We start from the raw sequence: 21,759 nt of genomic DNA, 5'->3' as shown, positions 1-21,759 counted from the left end.
AGTAAAACATATTCACAGCATACAGAAGGAAGGAAATCCTACATCATCTCCCCTTTTCTGTCTAAATAAAAAGGAAGGTTTTAGCTTTAACATGTAAAATTGCATATAACAAAACAGTTATCAAGAAAGAATTATAGTTGGAGTATTTCTTTGTGAGTCTAAAGTTTCATATCTATCTTTTATCATAACTAAGGAAAATTGTAACTGTCTTCAGTTCTTCAAAGACCCCAGAAAGATATAATATTACCTAAGTAAACAGGAAATGCATTGTAAGCAACTTCCAAAATTCTAGAATTGACAGAGACATCTTGCTGCCTGGACAATCACCCAACGTTCTTCTGTAATGTTGGGGCATTCATCTTCAGCCTACAGGCCTGTAGTATCTGACAGACTTTTCCATGAAGCAGAACATTTGAAAGGTTGTTTCACCTTTAGGCAAGTCCAGCAGTCATTTCTGTGGGTCCTGCATGTCTGCTTCAGACAGAATACCATCAAGCAGTCCAGGCAAGAGCAGCTTCTTGCCCAAATGGCTAATCTTGTCACAATGGCAATAAACTCCATAAGGAGTTTTTTCAATGCCCATCATCTCAAAAGTAAATTGGTGCTGCCAGGAGCAGATATAGCTCATTGTCAAGAAAAGTTTAAGTCCTTAAAACATTTTAAATGCCATATTCTGTAGGTTTTTGAAGTGCTGAAGATTATGTATCTGAAATATCTCTCTGTATATCTAGAAAACCTAACTAACATGACTGACTACAGGTTTGACTATTATAAATGACTACCTATTAATCTGCAATTTTTAATTATACAGTATATTTTAAAATGAGCTGTATAAACATAATACTTTAGACAAGAGTAAAAAAATATATATGACAAAATTGACCTTAAACTTGTATCAATAAACCCAAATCCAGGGGCTGGAGAGATGGCTCAGTGGTTAAGAGCATTGCCTGCTCTTCCAAAGGTCCTGAGTTCAATTCCCAGCAACCACATGGTGGCTCACAACCACCTGTAATGGGGTCTGGTGCCCTCTTCTGGCCAGCAGGCATACACACAGACAGAATATTGTATACATAACAAATAAATAAATAAATACATATTTAAAAAAAAAAAAAATAAACCCAAATCCATACCAATACAAAATATTCATTTCTATATCATATCACCCTTTAAATGAAAACAAACATTTATAAACAATCATTTTGGGAATTTGGGTATAGTTTTCTCCAAACTGTTTCCTGCTGTTTGTTGAGTGAAGTTATTTTTAGGGTTCATGGAGACCTTTTTGGGGGGGATCTTGTTCCATCAAACCACATTAACCTGGAAGAAATCCATAGGTTCTCATCTTCTGTGGAAACAAAAGCAGAGCCTCTTTTCCAAAACAACATATCCTTAGACTCAAATTTTGAAGTCAAAATTATGTTGGTTTAACTTAGCAGCCCCAGAATCAAATGTCTCTCTGCAGTTAAAAAATTCAAAGAAAACACAATAATAAAGATCATCCAGACAAACACAATAATATATATCATCCAAACAAACCCAATAATATACATCATCCAGACAAACACAATAATATACATCATCCAGGCAAACACAATAATATACATCATCCAGACTCTGTGTGTATTCCATCTTTTTTGGTTTATTTGGTTTTTGGTTTTTTGGTTTTTTGTTTGTTTGTTTTTTGTTTTTTTGACACGTGGTTTCTCTGTAGCCTTGGAGCCTGTTCTGGAACTAGCTCTTGCAGACCAGGCTGGCCTTGAACTCCGCCTGCCTCTGCCTCCCAAGTGCTAGGATTAAAGGCATGCACAACCACCGTCTGGCTATTGTCTCTTTATATTTTAAAACTATTTCTTTCTATAACTGCTTATACCAATTCCAATTTTCTTTTTTCTTAAGCCAAGTACATTTTTAGACACACTATGACCCTTCAGAGGTGTATTTTTGTCTGAATCTGTCTTTCTTGCACATCTGTAATCCTTTTTCAATCACCGTTGTAAACTGTTGCAGGCAGAGCGGCTGCTTTGCCTATTGGTTCCACCCTGCTTGGCTTTCCAACATGGCGGAGGTCCATTTCCTGCCAGCTCTGGAAGCCATGTTTATCACCCCAACTCTCGGAGACCACCAAGTAACTTGCAGCACACTGCCCATTCAAGTGTTCAACCTCCCGAAAGATCCAAAGCTGTTAGTGCTGCTGGCATAAACCTGGAAGCTGTCTCTCAAAGAAGCCACACCCCTTTTGCTGCCAATGCTGAGTCAGAAAGACTCTCTTAAAGGAGCCACGCCTCTGCTCGCTGCCACAAACAGAGCCCACCAGAGACAATGCTGTTACCAAGAAGCTGTGCTTGACCCCCATTTTTGTTGGTCTAGATGCCCTCTTTTTTTTTTTTTCTTTTCTTAAGCTTTCTTTAAGGTCTTATATGAATTCATGTCCCAGAAAGGCTAGGCAATTCTTTGCCCAAAGACCAGTTTTGCCAAGAAGAAAACAAGCTCCAAGTGGAGTGTCTTCAGTGCTCAACAATATAGCAAGACCTTGTCTCACAAAAACCAAACCAAACACAACAACAACAAACTCTCCCGTGCTGCCCAGCACTCACACGGCTTTCAGAGCATCAGAGATGGCTGTGGCAGACAACAGGCAGCTTCAGGGGTCTGGAGCTGAGCTCTTTTCTGCCTTCCTTCCTTGCTTACTCGGGGTTGTGGGTCTGGTTTCTGTCTGGAGAGGGTTGAAGCAGTGATTTCCAGATTTTCACTAACTAGTCTGTATAGTCTGAGTGCCCTTGGGAGTACACGAGGCCTCTCTCTGGCTGGCATCATAGTTCTTTAAAAGACACTTCTGCCTAAGAGGAGAGGCGAGCCACCTACCAAGCAGGGCTTCGGAACAGGCAGAAACCTGCCACTCAGGAAAAAGCCACTTTGCTTGTATTCTTGGTTCCACTTGCACAGGTGGTAGTTTTCTGGGGGTGGCCACAGTACTTACTAGTGACAGTGAAGGTGATTCTGTCACGGTCACCAGCTGAACGACAGGTGACAGGTAAGCTGCATTCCTGCCCAAGCACCTTTTGATCATTTCTTCTGAAACTGGGAAATGCCTGTCTTTCCTATGACACTCTCACTACATGTCATATTATGTTAACTTCGTTTATGTTACAAGTTTGAATGTATGTTCATACATTACTAACAATCGCAATGAATTTTTAAATGGGAAGAAGTAGGTATGATGCTCATAAACACTAGCCTTTCTCATAAGACCAGGTGTGACCAGTTTCTCTGTGTCTCTAAGGTGAGTTCAATCTCACGGATCCTTCAGAGAAGTCCAGCGGATCCATCCAAGTGCAGCTAGACTGGATGTCTCAGTACCTGCCCCCAGAGGTCCAGAAACCAGAAGCTGAGATGGAGGATAAGGACAACAAAGATGACTTGAAGGCCTCCATCACAGAAGACCCGGCCCCTTCTCTTCCTCAGGTAACTAGCTCTCTAGAACTCCCTGGACAGTGGATCTCTCTACGCACGCGATATAGCCAATTGGAGAGAAGAGGCTTAGGGCTGGAGTAAAGGAAATTCCTTTCACGAGCTCTGTGTGTAATCAGATGTAATCTAGAAGCTTCTGATGGACAGGACCTGAGGAGCAAGAGCAGAGAGAAAGACAGACTTGGAGCTGCCATCGTTTAAGGCTCTGTCTCTGATTTGTCTGTTCAGAACCAGACGACATCTATAGAGACACCTATCGAGGCTGGCCAACATCAAGCAAAGAGAAAATCTCCTCCCACAGCAGAAAGGAAGGCAAAAGAACACCAGATTGCATGCTACTCAAGAAGAAAGCACAGCAAAAGAACGGGCGCCCAAGGCAAGAACCGAATGGAATATCTGAGCTGTAACATCCTGGACGGGAATACACTGCAGGTAAGACCTCAGAGAGGCCAGAGAGCAGAACCCGTGCCGCCATCAGAGGGGAGGAGGGGTGAAGGCAGATCATCGCGATTTAACCCAGCACGATAATGCCATGCACACTGTAACCGAGGCTTAGAATCCTAATCCTATGTACGCAAGGCATTTCTTTAAAATGGACGATTTTTTTTTTTTTTTTTTGGTTTTTTGAGACAGGGATTCTCGGCCCGGACGGAATTTTTAAAGTCAAAAAAGGCTAGTATTAAGAAAGAAGTGTAATCTGGGTGATGGTGACGCACACCTTTAATCCCAGCACTTGAGAGGCAGAGGCAGGTGAACCTTTATGAGTTCGAGGCCAGCCTGGTCTACAATGTTCCAGGACAGCCAGGTGTGTTACACAGAGAAACCCTGTCTCAAAAAACCCAAATATCAAACCAAACCAAAGCGACAGCAACAAAACAACAAAAAGGAAGGAAATGTCAAGTCTATGCCACTCATGTAGTATTGCTGTCCTCGTATGCCACTCATGTAGTATTGCTGTCCTCGTATGCCACTCATGTAGTATTGCTGTCCTCGCTCTCAAGCAGATACACTTCACCGAACAGAAGTTCTCAGGGCTCAAGAAGTCTGAAGATGATGGCTTTAAAATTCAGGACAAGGAAGAGAAAATGCCGCCATCTCATTCAGCTCCAAGACAGGAGACCCCCTCACCTCCTGTAAATGGTATTGTCTTTCACTGAATTATTTTCTTTTTATAGTATTTATGTTTATTACTTTCTATTATGTGTCATATGTGCCTGCTGGTGGCTACTGAGTCCAGAAATGTGGAGTCTGGGTGCTGGGACCCGAGCGCAGGTCCTCCAGAAGACTGAGTGTTCTTAACCACAGGGCCAACCCTCCAGCTCCTGAATTATTTTCTAAAGCCAATTATCTTAGTTACTTTCCTGTTGCTGTGTGTGATAAGACACCGTGACCTGGGCAACTTTTAAATTTGTTTTTTATTTTTGTTTGTTTGTTTGTTTGTTTGAGACAGGGTTTCTCTGTGTAGCCCTGGCTGTCCTGGAACTCACTTTGTAGACCAGGCTGGCCTTGAACTCACAGAACTAACTCTTCCTGATTCTGTCTCTGGAGTACAGGGAGGCTCCATGCCTGACTGACCTAGGCAATTTTATAAAACAGTTTCTTTGGGACTTACAGTTTCAGTGGGTAAGTCCATGACCATTATAGCAGGGAGCATCTTATCAGGCAGGTGGGCATGGTACCAAGAAAGCTGATAGCTCAGAGCTTGAGATACAGTCATGAGGAAGAGAAAACACTAGGAATGGCCTGAGTCTTTTGAAACTTCAAAGTTGTCCCCAGTGACACACCAAGTCCACACCTGTGTCATCCGCACCACCTGGAACTGCCGTCGGGCAACGGTCTGGGGAGTAAAGAACACAGGTCACTCTTGGAGCAAGAATGCCAATTTTATTGTGGTCCAGGGCAGCTTGTATAGTGCTCTCCTGGACTGGTGGCCACGCCCTAGCCCTCAGGATTTTCTACTGCAAGCTCACCAGAAACCACTCCCTTGTTATCAGGAACTCTTGAGGGTTTCATGCTCAGAGCAGCTACAAGCATAGAAAAACAAGTTATTTACATCCAGCCAGCAAAAGGTCATAGAAAATTCAGGGTCTGAGGGACTGTAGCTCCCAACACACACCTCTTAATCTTTCCCAAAGAGCATCACCGGTAACTGGGGACCAAGCATCCAAACCTATGAGCCTTTTGGGACCATTCTTATTCAAACCACCACATAGTGATAAACAGTTAATGGAAAATTAAGTTCCTAAGTCTTTCTTACATTAAAAGTGTGAGAAATTAGTCCAACGCAGGCTTGAATTCTCAAAGGAAGCTACTTTTCTATACGCGTAAGCAAGCTAGCGTAGTTTCCTAGTGTTTGTAATGTGTTAAGTTTCCCTAGCGCTTGGTAACTAAGGTCTACAAAGAAATAAGAGGGGTTTAGAGGTTCATTTGTGGGCGTGAGATTCCTCTAACATAGAGTGCAGCTGGGCTGGAGAGATGTCTCATGGTTGGTTGAGAACCCTGGCAGCCAAGGTCCTCCGGAGGACCTTGGTTTGATTCTCACCACTCACAGCCATCTGGAATCTCAGTTCCAGAGACTTGAACACTGCTTTCTGGCCTCTGCGCACACCAGGCATTCACGTGGTATGCAGACATATAGATAGGGTTTGGGAATTAAACCTGGGTCCTCCGCAAGAGCAACATATGGTCTTAAGTGCTGAGCCCTCTCTCTGGCTCCTTAATATTTTAAAAAACAGATTATACACCATGACCAAGTAAAAATAGTTCCATAAGCACCAGATTAGTTTCAAAATAGGAAATTATTCAGGTTTGGTGGCCTAAGCCTTTAATCCCAGCACTCCGGAGGCAGAGGTTGGTGGGACCATTATGAATATGAGACCAACTTGAGCTACATAGAGTATACCAGGCCAGCCAGGAATACACAGCGAGACCCTGTCTCAGAAAAATTCCACATAGGCAATTAACTTCATATGCCATAGCATTAAAGTCTAATTTGAGCTTTGAGACCATTTCATTATTTTGAGGAAAAGCAATTTTACAAAATACACCTTCCGTTCTTGATAAAAATTCTCAGAAACCTAGGAATAGAAGGAAATTGCTTTGAATGACTAAAGTATAATAAATAAAACCCATAGCGAGCACCCTCCTCTGAGGTAACCCTGAAGATGAAAACAGGGTGTCCATTTCTATGGCTCTTTCTGTTCTGGCTGTCCTGGAACATACTACATTCATCTACAGACAAGGCTGGTGTTCAACTAAGAGATCTGTTTGTCTCTGCCCCCGTATACAGATATTAAACCCACGTACAACCATGCCTGGCATAATGCAGATTCTAGGGGCTGGAGAGATGGTTCAGAGGTTAAGAGCACTGCCTGCTCTTCCAAAGGTCCTGAGTTCAGTTCCCAGCAACCACATGGTGGCTCACAACCATCTGTAATGAGATCTGGTGTTCTCTTCTGGCCAGCAGGCATACACGCAGACAGAATATTGTATCCATAATAAATAAATATAAAAAAACAATGCAGATTCTAACCAGTGAAACAAGGGGAGGAAAAACCGTAAAAATTACACAGCCTGGAAAGCAAATAGGCTTCTCTTTATTTGCAGTTGAAAAATCATGTTTGTAAGAAATCATTAAAAAAATCTACAAAAGGGGTCGCTGGAGAGATAGCCTAGTTCAGCAAATGACTGATTGACCAAATATCAACCATATTTTCACACATTAACAATGAACTATCCAAAGAAGACATCCAGGAGACAGTTTTTTTCACAGTATCATAAGAAAGAATTAAATATTTGGTGATAGACTTGACAGGTGCAGCGAAAACTACAGATTCTCAGGAATCATTGGGTGACCTAGGTAAAGTCATTAACCTGAGGCCCTTAGTTTGACCCTAAGAATCCAGAATGAAGTCCAGACCTTCATCTCTGTAATTCTAGTACTCCTAGACAGCAAGATGGGAGACAAAGACAGAATTACTTGGAGTCTCTGTGTGAGACCCTGCCTCAAAAACAAGATGGAAGTAAAGAACCCACTCCCAATAAATAATTAAATCTTTTCTAAAAAGTAATTGGGGTAATTAAAAGGGGATTTCCAGTTCAGGGAATGGTACCATCCACACTTGACATAAGATTTCCCCTAGCCTGGGCATGATGGTGCACACTGTTAATACCCATACTAAGGAGGCAAAGACCAATGGCTTTCTGTAAGTTCTAGTTCATTTTGGTCTACATGATCAGGTCAGCCAGGGTTACAGAGGGAGAGACCCTTGCTCAAAAAACCAAAAAAAAAAAAAACCCAAAACACTAGGGGAGTTACGTCAGTCAGGATAATCCCCCATAGACAAGACCAAATGTCCGTCTCTCAGGTGATTCAAGGTCCTGTCTATTGACATTTAACATTAAACATCATGTGTAATTTTTGTAAAAGAGCAAGCCCCACGTGGCCCACACTGGCCTTGAACTTACTATGTAGCTGAGGATAAAACCCCAAACTCCTGATTTTCCTGCTTTCCCATCCCAGGGGCTGGGATTACAGTCATGAGCCACTGTGCCTGTGTCTCTGTCACAAAGGTCTACCTCAGCAGAAGGGCAGTCAGGTGTGGGAGGTGCTGCACTCCACACGAACACACACGTCACAGTGCTTGCTTTTCCTTAGTGTGGTCATTTTCTTCAAGCTTCCAGAGAGGCTACTAGCCTGCCTGCATACTTTCTTATTTTTCTACAAATTTTTAATTTTTAAAATTTTATTTTATGTTTTGTTTGTATGTTTGTCTATGTACCACATGATACATGGTACCCACAGTAATCAGAAGAGGGTGTTATAGTCCCCTAGAGTTGGAGTTACAGGTGACTGTCAGCTGTCCTGCCAGGTTTTCTGGAAGAGGAGCCAGTGCCTGTAACTAAACCATCTCTCGACTCCATACTTTTTTTTTTCTTATAAGGAAAAACATTTAATTGGGGGGCTGGCTTACAGTTTCAGAGGTTAGCTCATCTAGTATCATCATGGTGGGTGGTGTGCAGGCAGACATGGTGCTGTGAAAGGAACTGAGACTTCTGCATCTTGAGCTCCAGGCAACAAGAAGTGAACAGTGTTCTACACTGACTGTGGCTTGAGCAAGAGAGACCTCAAAGCCTGACCCCACAGTGACACACTTCCTTCAACAAAGAAGACTACATCTACTCCAACAGAGCTACACTTCCACTCTCTGGTTCCCACCCCCCCAAAGTTGATAGCCATATCATAATGCAAAAATGCATTCAGTCCAACTTCAAAAGTCCCCATAGTTTATCACAGTCTCAAACTTATTTAAAAGTCTAAAGTTCAAAGTCTTTTCTGAGAATCATGCAATCTCTTAACTGCAAATCAAAAAGCAGATCACATACTTGCAACGAATATGACACAGGACATACATCACCATTTCAAAACGCAGGGAAGGGAGCATTGTGAGGAAATACTGGACCAAAGCAAGACCAAAAACCAGCTGGGCAAACTCCCACCTCTGCATCTCCATCCATGTCTGATATCGAAGCAATCTTCAGAGCTCCAAATCCTTTCAACTTTGCTGACTAAAACACACTTCTCTCTCTTGGGATGTTTGCAGTCCCTGTTAGCAGCTCCCCTCAGCAGGCACCCCATTGCTCTGGCATCTCCAACATCTTGGGGTCTCAAAGACAGTCCAGACTTCAGCTTCACAACTTCACACAATAGCCCCTCTGAGCCTCGATGCTAGGAAACTCTTGCCACATCCCTGGCCTCGGTGGCTTTCCTTAGTCACAGAGGGAGATTCCATAACCCCTTCTATTCTGGGTCTAATCTGCTTGCTGGTGCTGGAACCTGGTTCCCTCTCCACCCCATCCTTTCCCTTTTCCTCCCTCCTCCCTCTCCCACTCTCCTCCATTCTCCTCTTCTCTCCTTTTCTCTGTTCATCCTTTTCTCTCTCCTCCCCCCTGCAATGCACCCTGTGACAACAGACTTCTGAATCTTTGAAGTGCAGAGTTTGATGCTGAAGTTAATGTGATGAAACAGGGGAGCTGGTGTGGGCACTGACTCTTTGCGTGGAGTGGAGGAAGTGTTTTGAATGTGTTCTGCAATTCAGCCTCTCCTCTAGCAGATCAAGAATCCTCGAGACAAGCTTCTGAAGCGAGTGAAGCCCAGACTCTCGATAGTGATGACATCATAGTGACCCCCCAGTCTCAGTCGTGTCCCAAAGCCGTAAGTACCTGGGGTGACCATTACCTGTTAGAGGACAGTCATGAGTAACGGAGCGCTGAGTGGCTGCATGCGGTGACGTCTACTGCAGTGATGCAGGCTTCTCTGATTTTGGTGCAAATGCCAGCCGAGTGCAATGTTTCTCTTTCCTGTCTGGAACTTGTTCACACCCAGCTCAGGCTGAGGTCATTTTTCAGACTTCATGGAAGAGACGGAGACTGTAAGAAAGGAAGGGATTCTTTGTGGAGGGTTCAGAAAAATGTTTCAGTTTCTGCAGTTTTTGACTCCTCCTCCTCCTACCCCCCTCCCTCTCCCTCCTCAGGGATCAGGATGTATTACTCAGCTGCTTCTCCAGCACCACACCTATGTGCTGCACACTCTCTGCCGTAATTCTAATGGACTAAGCCTTGGAAACTGTAAGCAAGCCTCTTCTTGTAAGAGTTGCCTTGGTGGGCTGGAGAGATGGCTCAGTGGTTAAGAGCACCACCTACTTGCGTAAATGGTCCTGAGTTCAATTCCCAGCAACCACATGGTGGCTCACAACCATCTGTAATGAGATCTAGTGCCCTCTTCTGACCTGCAAACATGCATGGAGGCAGAATACGGTATACGCAATAAATAAATATTTTTTTTAAAAAAAGAGTTGCCTTGGTGGGGTTGGCGAGATGGCTCAGTGGTTAACAGCACTGGCCACTCTTCCAGAAGAACTGGGTTCAATTCCCAATACCCACATGGTAGCTCACAACTGTCTGCAACTCCTGTTCCAGGGGATTTGACACTCTTACACAGATATACATGTGGGCAAAACACCAAAGCACATAAGATACAAATAAATAAATTATGTATATATAAGAGTTGACTTGGACACGGTGTCTCTTCACAATGGTCTCACTATCTAGCCAAGGCTGGCCTGGGAACTCACAGATCCTCCTGCTCTGCCTCCCGAGTGCTGGGATTATGTTATGGACCACCATGTCCAGTTCATTCCTTCCTTTAAATTGATCATCAGTATTCGATTGGAGGGACACATGACCTTTAATTTAGACAGAATTCTGCTGGGAATTGCTGACTGAGCTTCTGTGCTGTGTGCCACACACATATTGGATGTTCATCCTCTCACATCACCTCAGCTGCTCATTCTTCTTACAAGTGATGATGGGATGCTCATCTTAGCAGCGGGCTCTGGGCACGCACAATGATTCATGTGTCAGGCTCGGTCCTCTTGTTTTGTTTGAGACAGGAGCTCACGCTGAAGCCCAGGCTCGCTTCAGACTTTTTTGTAGGAACTTGGCCTAACCCTCCTGAGTTCTGGGATTTCAGGCATGAGCTATCCACACTTGCATTGGTCCCTGTACTGGTTAAGTTTTGTCAACTTGATATGAAATAGAATCACCTGCAACAAGGCAGCCTCAACAGAATAATTTTCTCCATCAGAGTGGCCTGTGTGTGGGCGTTTTCTTGATCTCTCTCCTTAACTTGGGGTTGGCCAGTCTGAGCAAAGACAGGGAGACTGGGGGGTTCATAGTGCTGAGCTGAGCATGTCAGATCCAGGACTGGGGGGTTCATAGTGCTGAGCTGAGCATGTCAGATCCAGGACTGGGGGGTTCATAGTGCTGAGCTGAGCATGTCAGATCCAGGACTGGGGGGTTCACAGTGCTGAGCTGAGCATGTCAGATCCAGCCTTGAGCTCGCCTTGTGGTCTATGGGCACAGATGTCCTGCTGGTGGGAGGAGCCTTGTGGTCTATGGGCACAGATGTCCTGCTGGTGGGAGGAGCCTTGTGGTCTATGGGCACAGATGTCCTGCTGGTGGGAGGAGCCTTGTGGTCTATGGGCACAGATGTCCTGCTGGTGGGAGGAGCCTTGTGGTCTATGGGCACAGATGTCCTGCTGGCGGGAGGAGCCTGTGGTCTATGGGCACAGATGTCCTGCTGGTGGGAGGAGCCTTGTGGTCTATGGGCACAGATGTCCTGCTGGTGGGAGGAGCCTTGTGGTCTATGGGCACAGATGTCCTGCTGGTGGGAGGAGCCTTGTGGTCTATGGGCACAGATGTCCTGCTGGTGGGAGGAGCCTTGTGGTCTATGGGCACAGATGTCCTGCTGGTGGGAGGAGCCTTGTGGTCTATGGGCACAGATGTCCTGCTGGTGGGAGGAGCATGGCTAGCAGGCTGGCACGCAGTGTTGGAGAAGCAACTGAGGGCACACACCTGATCCACAGTTGCAGAGAGAGAGAGAGAGAGAGAGAGAGAGAGAGAGAGAGAACAAGATTGGTTCTGGTGTGGATTTTTGAAACCTCGAAAGCCACCTCCAGTGACACACCTCTTCCAATAAGGCCATACTTCCTAAACATTCCCAAAACGAGGACCAAACAGTCAAGCATATGATTTCATGGAGCCATTTTCATTCAAACCACCACACTCCCTCCCTGGCCTCCATAGGCTTGTAGCCATATCCTAATGCAAAGATGCATTTAGTACAGCTTCAAAAATCCTGATACATGCCGGGCGGTGGTGGTACATGCCTTTAATTCCAGCACTCAGGAGGCAGAGACAGGCAGGTCTTTGTGAGTTGAGACCAGCCTGATCCACGGAGCAAGTTCCTTCCAGGACAGGCTCTAAAGATAAACGCTGTTTCAAACAACAACAACAACAAACCTCAAAAAACCAAACCAAAACAAAAGTCCACCGCTTTCCAAGCTAGATGGGAAAGGGGAAGGAAGGAGGAGGGCCATAGAAAAGAGGTGGTAGACTGCAAAGAGAAAGGAAGGGACAGGAGGTGTACCTTAGTTGATAGACTCCTTAGGCAGATGCAGGAAGTCCTGGTGGTACTTCATGCCTGTGATCCTAGCACTTGAAAGATGGAGGCAGAAGGATCAGAAGTTCAAGGTTATCCCACTCCTAGACACCTACAAAAGCAGTTCAAGGCCAGCCTGGGCTAAAAGGAGCTGATGATCTTTGTGCTAAAGGTAAGAAGGTCAAATAAGTGATTTGAGAGTACAAGACTGGATAGATACTAAATAAAAATTTAAGTTGCATTTATTCATGGTGTGCACATGAGTGTGTGCCACTATATGTATGTGGAAGTTAGAGTACAACCTGCAGGAGTTGGGGGGTCCTTCTTTACCATGTGCGTCCCAGGGATTGAACTCAGTTTAGCGTATAATCTGCAGGAGTTGGGGGGTCCTTCTCTACCATGTGCGTCCCAGGGATTGAACTCAGTTTAGCGTATAATCTGCAGGAGTTGGGGGGTCCTTCTCTACCATGTGCATCCCAGGGATTGAACTCAGGTTGCCAGGCTTGGCAGCTAGTACCTTCCTCTTTTTTTTTATTGTTGTTAAGAACACAGGCTTATGAAATACAAGAAGTGCCAGACTGCACAGTAAGGAGAATATTGCCTTCAATAATTAATGTCTAACCCTTATTGCAGCAGCAGCCTGAGGAGCTATGCCACAGACCTTATGTAGGCAAAATCAGTTATCAGTGGCTTCAGCACAGAAAAGAATATCAAGCTGATGAAGTTTACTGAAGTAGAGAGAAAGGCACTGAAGGAAAGAATAAGGTGCAGGCTTCTCAGAAGAGTCCCGACCAGGGGCCTTGTTGTTGTTTTGTTTTGTTTTTCCAAGACGGGGTTTTTCTGTGTTGCCCTGACTGTCCTGCAATTTGCTTTGTTGACCAAGCTGGCCTTGAACTCGCTGAGATCCACCCACCTCTGCCTCCCAAGTGCTGGTACTTGGTGGTGTGCGCCACTACCGCCCAGCTCTGAATTCATTGAATAACAAATTCATTAAGTTGTTTCAGTAGAAGCAACTTACCAGATAACCTTGCTTTCCTTGATAGCCCTGTGGGGAGAGCATAAGTTCTTTTATTGTTGATCAATAAGTTGATTATTGATACTAACTCTCAAACCATACATTATGTATTACTTTAAAAACTGTAAAGGGGTGAGGCTGGAGAGATGGCTCTGCAGTTAAGAGCACTGGTTGCTCTTCCAGAGGTCCTGAGTTCAATTCCCAGCAACCACATGGTGACTCCCAACCAACCATAATGAGATCTGGTGCCTTTTGCTGGCTTGCAGCAAATAAATAAACAAATCTTAAAAAAGACTCTAAAGGGTTAAGAGACCACAACAAAATTCAAGAAGTATCAGAGCGGAGAAACTGGTGGCTGTAAGATGACAAACCTGCTGGGTCCTCTGCACAAGTGCTGTGGCTGCACTGTTGAGCTGAGCTGCAGGGGAGGCGAAGGACAGGCAGAGATGGTGAACCTGACTGGCTGGCAGCAATTTAAGCGGATTGGTCGCCTCCTCACATAGCAGGACCTGAGCTAAGTGAAAGCCCTGGGGTCTGCTGGGAATTCTTCTCCTGTCAGTCCCCCGACATACACATCAGATTGTTAGATGTCAGAGGATGGGCAGGGCTCAGGCTGGCATTTCTGATAAATCCTCAGGCCTGGTTTCCCGATATGCTTCTAGTATGCACATATGCTCCGTAGCTTTTGGTTCCTGTCCTGGAACTAGCGGTTGTAGACGAGGCTGGCCTCGAACTCACAGAGATCCGCCTGCCTCTGCCTCCCGAGTGCTGGGATTAAAGGCGTGCGCCACCACCGCCCGGCTACGGCTGATCTTAATAACAACTGTGTTCTAGTCTGTGTGTCCTTCTCTAATGCATTTTATTTTTATTGCTTTGTCCTTTTTTTAAGATTTATTTTTATTTCATGTGTGAAGGTGTTTTGTGTGCACGTATGTCTGTGTACCACATGTACGTCTGGTGCCACTGGAGGCTTGAAGTGGGAGTCAGATCCCCTGGAGCCTAGAGTCAGATGGCTATGGGACATGTAGCGGCTGGGAATTGAAACAGTCCTCCGGACCTCAGAGCCTCCTCGCCACCCCTCAAATCTATCTTATCTTATTCTTCCATTTTGAAGAGTGGTAGTTAGAAACAGAGAAAGAGAAGTCAGTGGTTTCCTTGTGTGGGTTCCTGAGAAGAAAACAAGCCATTTGAAGAAGAGTCCATTTGACTGCAACGCAGACTCACTGGGGGGTTGTGCCCGCTGCACTCCTCTCAAGACTCAGAAGCTCCTCTTGTTTCTGGAAATAGGCAGGGTAGAGGCTGGTGCTTGGGTACCATGGCTTGATGCTAACTGGCTGCCACTCTGCACGAGGGGCTCATGCTCGCTTGTATACCTTTGGAAACTAGACGAACGTCAATCTTCTGACACCTCCGTGAAAAGAGGCTGGTGTGGCAGTGACTTTGAAAGGGAGCTGAAGCAGACCAGATGCTGTGTGGGGCCCGGCGGCCTCCTCTTTGGCGCATGTCAGTCTAATTGGGCTCTTTGCGATAGTGACTGAGGCTGCTGTACCTCACAGGGAAATGCCGATGTGGGTGGCACTGAGGAAGTGAAACATCCATCCTTTCAGAGACTTTTCTTTATCCTTGGTGTGTGTGTGTCTCATTTATTTTTTCAGACAGGGTTTCTCTGTGTAGCCCTGGCTGTCCTGGAACTTGCTGTCGATCAGGCTGGCCTCAATCTAGAGATCCATCTGTCTCTCCCTCTTGAGTGCTGGGATTAAAGCTGTGTGCCACCATGTCCAGCCTAGCGTGTGTGTCCAAGATAGGATCTTATTACATAGCCCCAGATGGTCTTGGACTCGGGATCTCCCTGCCTCGGCTTCCCCAGTAAACGACCACTCCTAGCTTTTTCATTCCGTGTCTGTGGACATAGCCAGGAGATAGACTTAGCAGGAGATAGACTCTGTGGCAGTTTCATCTAGTTGTCTGCTGGTAGCCATTTAGCCTGTGAATTGTCAGTAAATGGCTTCTTGTAGTGTGCTATGACGAGTTTCTAGAGCTTTCTGTTAACCTTTAGGAAATCAATATTTCCATTTCAGGATTCAGAGAAGATGTGCATTGAGATTGTCTCCCTGGCCTTCTGCCCAGAGGCTGAAGTCATGTCTGATGAGAACATACAGCAGGTGTACGTGGAGTACAAGTTCTATGATCTGCCGCTCTCAGAGACAGAGACTCCGGTGTCCCTGAGGAAACCTAGGGCAGGAGAGGAAATCCACTTCCACTTTAACAAGGGTGAGCTCTCCTGAAGGGTGAGTGGGCACAGGAGGCAACCAGACATTTGTTGGGATGCAGGTGAATCCAACCATTTCCCTAGTCAACATATTGACCAAAGTAGTATATGCACATGGCTCTTCCTGCCTCTACCCCATGACTGAACTCTCTGCAATGGCTCAATTTTTTTTTTTTTGGCTATTTTAAAGAATTACTCATATATCTAAATATTTCCACTGAAATTCTAGGATATAGTAGTTGTAGATATTCCTAGCTCAGATAAAAATTTTAAGCTAGACAACTCTACATCCATGTCCTTCATTCCCACACAATTGGGTCATAATTTTTATTTCAATTATTATTTGTTATTCTAGAATATATATTAACTCTTGCAGTGCTAAGTACCTTCACTTGTTTCAGTTAACCCTCCTTTTACATTTTCTGCCTGCCTCTGCAGAGTGCGGAATTAAAGGCACACACTACCATGTGGGTTTTTTTTTTCTTGGTTTTTCGAGACAGGGTTTCTCTGTGGTTTTGGAGCCTGTCCTGGAACTAGCTCTTGTAGACCAGGCTGGTCTCGAACTCACAGAGATCCGCCTGCCTCTGCCTCCCGAGTGCTGGGATTAAAGGTGTCCGCTACCACCGCCCAGCTATTTGTATATAAATCTATACACGAGGCAGGCAGCCATAGATAGTATGCACACAGAGATGATTTTAGCTACTTTCTTTTAAATTTTTATTTAGATTTTTTTATTTCACGTCTGGGTATTCTTCCCACATGTATGTCTGCTCATCACATGCATGCAGGACCTGCAGAGGTCAGAAGATTCCCTTGGAAGGACAGTTACAGATAGTAGTTAGCCACCAGTGGGCGCTGGGAGCTGAACCTGGACTCTCAATGCTCTTCACCTGTGTCATCTCTTCAGCTCCAATTTTAGCTATTTTCTTTTTGGTTTTTCAAGTCAGTATTTCTCTATGTAACAGCCCTGGCTGTCCTGGAACTCGCTTTAGACTAGGCTGGCCTCAAACTCAGATTGGCCAGCCTCTGCCTCCCAAGTGCACCCCTATGACACAGCCAGCTCAAGTCTAGCTATCTGCAATGACATCTTCGACACAGAGCCAACCTGCAGGACCCCTTGCACACGAGGGAAACACTGTACCACTGGGCTACAGCCTCATCCCTGTGTTCTTTTTCTTTTACCTTTCATACAGTGATAGACCTGGATCCAGTGGAGCAACAGGGCAGAAGGCAGTTTCTGTTTGCCATGCTGCATGCTCAAGATCCGGAAGAGGGACGGTGAGCTACTTCACACTGGCAGTGCAGACATTCAGAGAACATTTACAGTCTGAGTTTAGACAAGATCCGGAAGAGGGACGGTGAGCCACTTCACACTGGCAGTGCAGACATTCAGAGAGCATTTACAGTCTGAGTTTAGACAAGATCCGGAAGAGGGACGGTGAGCCACTTCACACTGGCAGTGCAGACTTAATTTCTTCTTGATGACTCTCCCATCTACTCGAGTCAACTTCTTGTATCTGACTGCCCGTTCAGTGTAGATTCAGTTCATATTTCACTGGTGGAAGGGACTTGTATGTGGGTAACTGCAACATTATGAATCTCGATAGTGTCCTACACTGGGCAGACAGATCATTTGGATTTTTTAAGGTAACTTGCTGGCCTCAAACTCACAGATCCACCTGCCTCTATCTCAAGTGCTGGGATTCAAGGCATGAAACACTACTACCACCTGGTTTATACTTATATTTTAAAATACTTCAAAAATTGTATGTGGGGGCTGTCGAGATGGCTCAGTGGTTAAGAGCACTGACTGCTCTTCCAGAGGACCTGGGTTCAATTCCCAGCACCAACATGGCAGCTCGTAGCTGTCTGTAACTCCAGTTCCAGAGAATCTGACATCATTATACCAATGTCCATAAAATAAAGTTAAATAAAGTTCTTAAAAAATAAAAATTGTATGTGTGAGGTGGAGTGATGGCTCAGCAGCAACACTGGTTGCCCTTTCAGAGGACCCAGGTTTGGCCCCTAGTACTCCCACGACAGTTCACAACTATCTGTAATTTCTTTTTTTTTTTTTTTTTTTTGTTTTTTCGAGACAGGGTTTCCCTGTGGTTTTGGAGCCTGTCCTGGAACTAGGTCTTGTAGACCAGGCTGGTCTCGAACTCACAGAGATCCGCCTGCCTCTGCCTCCCGAGTGCTGGGATTAAAGGCGTGCGCCACCACCGCCCGGCAACTATCTGTAATTTCATTCAGGGCATCTAAAACCCTCTTCTGGCTTCTTGCAGGCACTATGCATAAGGTTCACAAAAACAAAATTTTATAAAACTTATACTCATGTGCATGGGTGTTTTGTCTTTCTGTCCACTCCTTCCTTCATTGTTTTCCTTCTGCTCCGTGTGACTTCAGCTGACTTTGCCTTTGATGTTTGCACCTCTTTGTCAGAGCTGGCTTTGAATCTGTGGTCTTTGCAGTGTTGCTCCATTGCCCTTTCAAGAGTGACAGACTTTCCACAGTAGTTGGTCTTGTCTCAAGCTGGCTTTCTGTAGACACAGGGCAGGGACTCTTTCACAGAGCTGAGGTTCACTATAGGGGTCCATGCCGCTCTGCTCCAGCTAGGGGATGTGGTCTTTCAGAACTAACAACACTTTGCTTTTCAAAGGTTAAGGAGTCAGGAGGGTTGGCACATACTGCAGTCATAGCATTTAGGAAGTGGAAGCAGGAGGCCAATCTCAGCTATGTAGCGAGTTGCAGGCCAGACTGAGCTAATGTAGCTTTTTGAGATTGTCTCAAAAAGGCTGAGACAGCTTCCAAATCTAATGGCTTGAGTTCAATCCCCAGGATACACATGGTGTCCTCATTTCCACAGGTGCCTAACCCTTCCCGAAACTGATTCCTGACTCTTGGCTCCTTAGGCAATGGAGGGAGGAAGGGGTGGGATTCAGATTCAGGGAAAACACTACATTTGTGATTACTTTCCGACTTGTATGGGTGTTTGCCTGCCATGTCTGTACCACGTGGCATGCCCACAGAGCCTGCCACAGTAGTGATAAATGATATGAGCCACCAGGTGGGTGGTAGTCAAACCTGTGTCCTCGGGGAGACTAGCCAGTATTCTTATTCCCTTAGCCGCCTCTCCAAACTCCATGATTACTTTTGGGGGTGAGGGGTTCACTTTGTTGCCCTGGCTGCCCTTGACCTCAGAGATCCAACCGCCTCTACCTCCGCAGTGCAATTACATGTGTTCATAACCGTGCTCCTTTTTATTTACTTTCAGTTTAAAGTTTACAGTGGTAAGTGACCCTCTGGATGAAGAAAAGAATGAATGTCAAGATGTAGGCTATGCGTACCTTGAACTGTGGCAGGTACTTCAATCTGGAAGCGATATCCTAGAGCAAGAACTAAAGAGTGAGTAGTAAAATTTTATACTTCTTAGTTCCATTTATTCAGAGGAAATAACCTACTCGTGTAACTCTGCTAACCTGCTGACATTAGCTGCTGTGAAGTCCTTCCTTAACAGCTGTATGTATTTAATTCTGGACCATGTCTATGCTTGTTTGGACTCAATCCCCAGAAGTGGAGAAAAAAGCTGGTCTTTAAAAAAAACAAACAAAAACCCAACATTTATTATACAAGTGTACACATGTGTGAACGTCAGGGGACGATCTGTAGGGCTCAGTTTCTTGCCTTCCACTCTGTAGGTTCTGGGGATCTTCACCCACTGAGTCATCTGTCCGGTCCTAAAAACCCTTTCTTCTCTATTCTGGCTTCACTTTCTTATGAAAGGAGGCACCACTGCATGTGACAAACGGCAGGTATATGTGAAAATGTATAACTGAACGGGTGTGACGGTATAGACCTTTAATCCCAGCAGCACTCAGGAGGCAAGGGCACGGTCTCTAAATTTGAGGTCAGCCTGGTCTGTACAGTGAGTTATGAGTCAGCCAGGGCTAGAGTGAGACCTTGTCTCAAACAAAAGAGTGTAAACGGAACACGGTCGCTGCCTTACGTCTCTATCCTTCTCCACAGTTGTGAGCCCTGGAGACCAGGCCATCCAAATCGGAAGGCTGAAGGTTTCCCTTCGTGCAGCTGCTGCCCTCCATAGCATTTACAAGGAAATGACTGAAGATTTGTTTTCATGAAAGAACTACTCCACTCTAAGATTTGAGGGAATCTCCTATAAAGTCACATGCTATGCCACAAATCTGGTCTCCTGTGCTATCTGCTGTCTGTTTCTCAAACTAATGGTAAGGCTCATCACAACCACCAGTGAACTTTTATAGTACTAGTTGGATAAAGGCATTTTGTTTTAACATCTTAACATTCTAGTATGCAAAACTTGATTTCAGAAACTGCAAAGAAATTGCCATAAAAGACAAATTTACAAAAAACAAAACAAAAAAAAAATCCCGGTTTATTTATCTTTTAGTTCTTCCAAAATTCAAAATATCAAGTCCTACTGCTAAGGAGAGAAAACAAACAAACATAAAATCTGAGAAGCCCCTTCTCTTAAGAGTCACAGAAGAGGAGGCCAAGTGGGACAGGCGGACGCAGAGAACCTGCAGGGAGGACGGCAAGATAAAGTCCCCCAGTGCTTCAAAGCTGATCATCACAAGTGACCAACATAAGACGCTGCGGAGAAAGGAAAGGCAGGAGCAGCAGAGTCCAGCCTTGTGCTGTGGCCTCCTTCCTGTTCTCTTCTTGTCAAGATACTTTATGCCAAAACATGACTGTGTTGACTCCCTCACCTGCAGGCCGAGGCATGACCATTCTTCCTTAGCTGTGGCAGAAGACAGTGGTAACTGTGCCTTCCAGCACTGGAAGGAGATAACCCAGCCATGGAGTGCCAGTACTCATGTCTTCTAAGGCAGCAGAAATGCCTCAAAATACGTGTGAAGCAAGAACCCAGGAAAACTTAAGGCCAGCCATCAACCCGCTCTGCCGTTAGCTCAGCTGTGTATATCACATCATTAGCAAAGCCCAAGAACCTTTCTTGAGAACTTCAGATCTGGAACTTAAAAGGGACAAGAGGAGAACTGAACCTGCAGGGCCAGAACCATGCTTCAGCTAAGGACGGCGGCTCAGGCCTGCAATCCCAGCACGTGGGAGGCAGAGCAAGAGGATTACAAGTTTGAGGCCAGCCTGGTTTACAGTGACTTCAAGGTCAGCCACAGCTACATAACAAGACTGTCTCAAAAAGCCATGAAAAAATAAAAATGCAAAGAAAAAGAACCATAGTAGAAATAGTTAATGGTCAGCTTATACCGCTGTCTTGGTAATTCAGCTTTGAAACACCAAAGATAGGTTGTCAGAAGAAAACAAACGGTATCAAGGGTGGGAGGAGCCTCCTGCCCTTCAACACCGCCTCCCTCGCCAGCCATCTGAACGGGGCCACTGGCACATGTCCTGGTGGGCCTGGAATTCCCCGAGTAGCTTGGTCCACACAAATGGCCCCTAAACCCATAAACACAAACGGCAAAACTTCAACGAAACCAAAAGGAGAAACAGTTTCTATGTCATGTCGGATTGTTAGGAGTTGTCTGCAGAGAGAATGGAGCAGAGGACCAAGGTTCATATTACTTTCTCTTCTTCTTGGGGGGTGCAGAGCTGTGTCTGGAACCACGGTTTAAGCCACGGCCTGAACTATGTACAGATGCCTTCCTCTTCCGGCTCATACTTCGACTCTGTTCTTCTTCCTCCTCATAACGGCTTTCACGATCCGCTAAGCAGAAGGCAGAATGATTCATTAGCTTAAGACACATACTATCAATGGATAGCACGAGCCAGCCTGTCACCCCAGTGTGACTCTCCATCCAGTCAGCACAGGATCCAGACAAGTGCTTAATCTTTCAGAGACTGAGCTTATTTACAAGGAGAATTCAAAGGCTACCTGCCCAAAGCACTTACCACACTGCTAACACATTCATTTTAACTTTTAATAACTTGTGTACCAGCACCAACTAGATAATACTCTTAACCATAACTCTCTGACTGGGGAGTCACACT

At 45.2% G+C, this 21,759-nt stretch overlaps 2 protein-coding genes across 3 annotated transcripts in view; one reads left to right on the top strand and one right to left on the bottom strand.

Annotated features, from left to right (window-relative positions):
* Positions 1-19,895, top strand: part of Rpgrip1 (RPGR interacting protein 1) — a 54,688-nt gene extending 34,793 nt beyond the window's left edge. Inside the window, exons 17-24 of one of the 2 annotated variants that reach the window (XM_041638932.1) lie at positions 3,284-3,465; positions 3,700-3,903; positions 4,473-4,611; positions 9,585-9,685; positions 15,566-15,758; positions 16,950-17,034; positions 19,031-19,161; positions 19,783-19,895. In XM_041638932.1, the coding sequence (XP_041494866.1) occupies positions 3,284-3,465; positions 3,700-3,903; positions 4,473-4,611; positions 9,585-9,685; positions 15,566-15,758; positions 16,950-17,034; positions 19,031-19,161; positions 19,783-19,895 (1,148 nt within the window). Of the gene's footprint in view, positions 1-3,283; positions 3,466-3,699; positions 3,904-4,472; positions 4,612-9,581; positions 9,686-15,565; positions 15,759-16,949; positions 17,035-19,030; positions 19,162-19,782 lie in introns of both variants that reach the window. The other variant, XM_041638933.1, reaches the window with a different exon arrangement.
* Positions 19,896-20,160: 265 nt separating this feature from the next.
* The window catches only part of Supt16h (SPT16 homolog, facilitates chromatin remodeling subunit), a 34,953-nt gene continuing 33,354 nt past the window's right edge, over positions 20,161-21,759 (bottom strand). The window contains exon 26 of the mRNA XM_041638934.1: positions 20,161-21,475. Within this exon, the coding sequence (XP_041494868.1) occupies positions 21,330-21,475 (146 nt within the window). The 3' untranslated portion in view covers positions 20,161-21,329. The remainder of the gene's footprint in view (positions 21,476-21,759) is intronic.

This window comes from Microtus oregoni, unplaced genomic scaffold, assembly GCF_018167655.1.
Source record: "Microtus oregoni isolate MIOR12 unplaced genomic scaffold, Mior012 000056F_ref0000123, whole genome shotgun sequence".
Classification (NCBI taxonomy): domain Eukaryota; kingdom Metazoa; phylum Chordata; class Mammalia; order Rodentia; family Cricetidae; genus Microtus; species Microtus oregoni.
The sequence above is the reverse complement of the archived record's forward strand: the minus strand, read 5'-3'. Positions and strand labels throughout refer to the sequence as shown.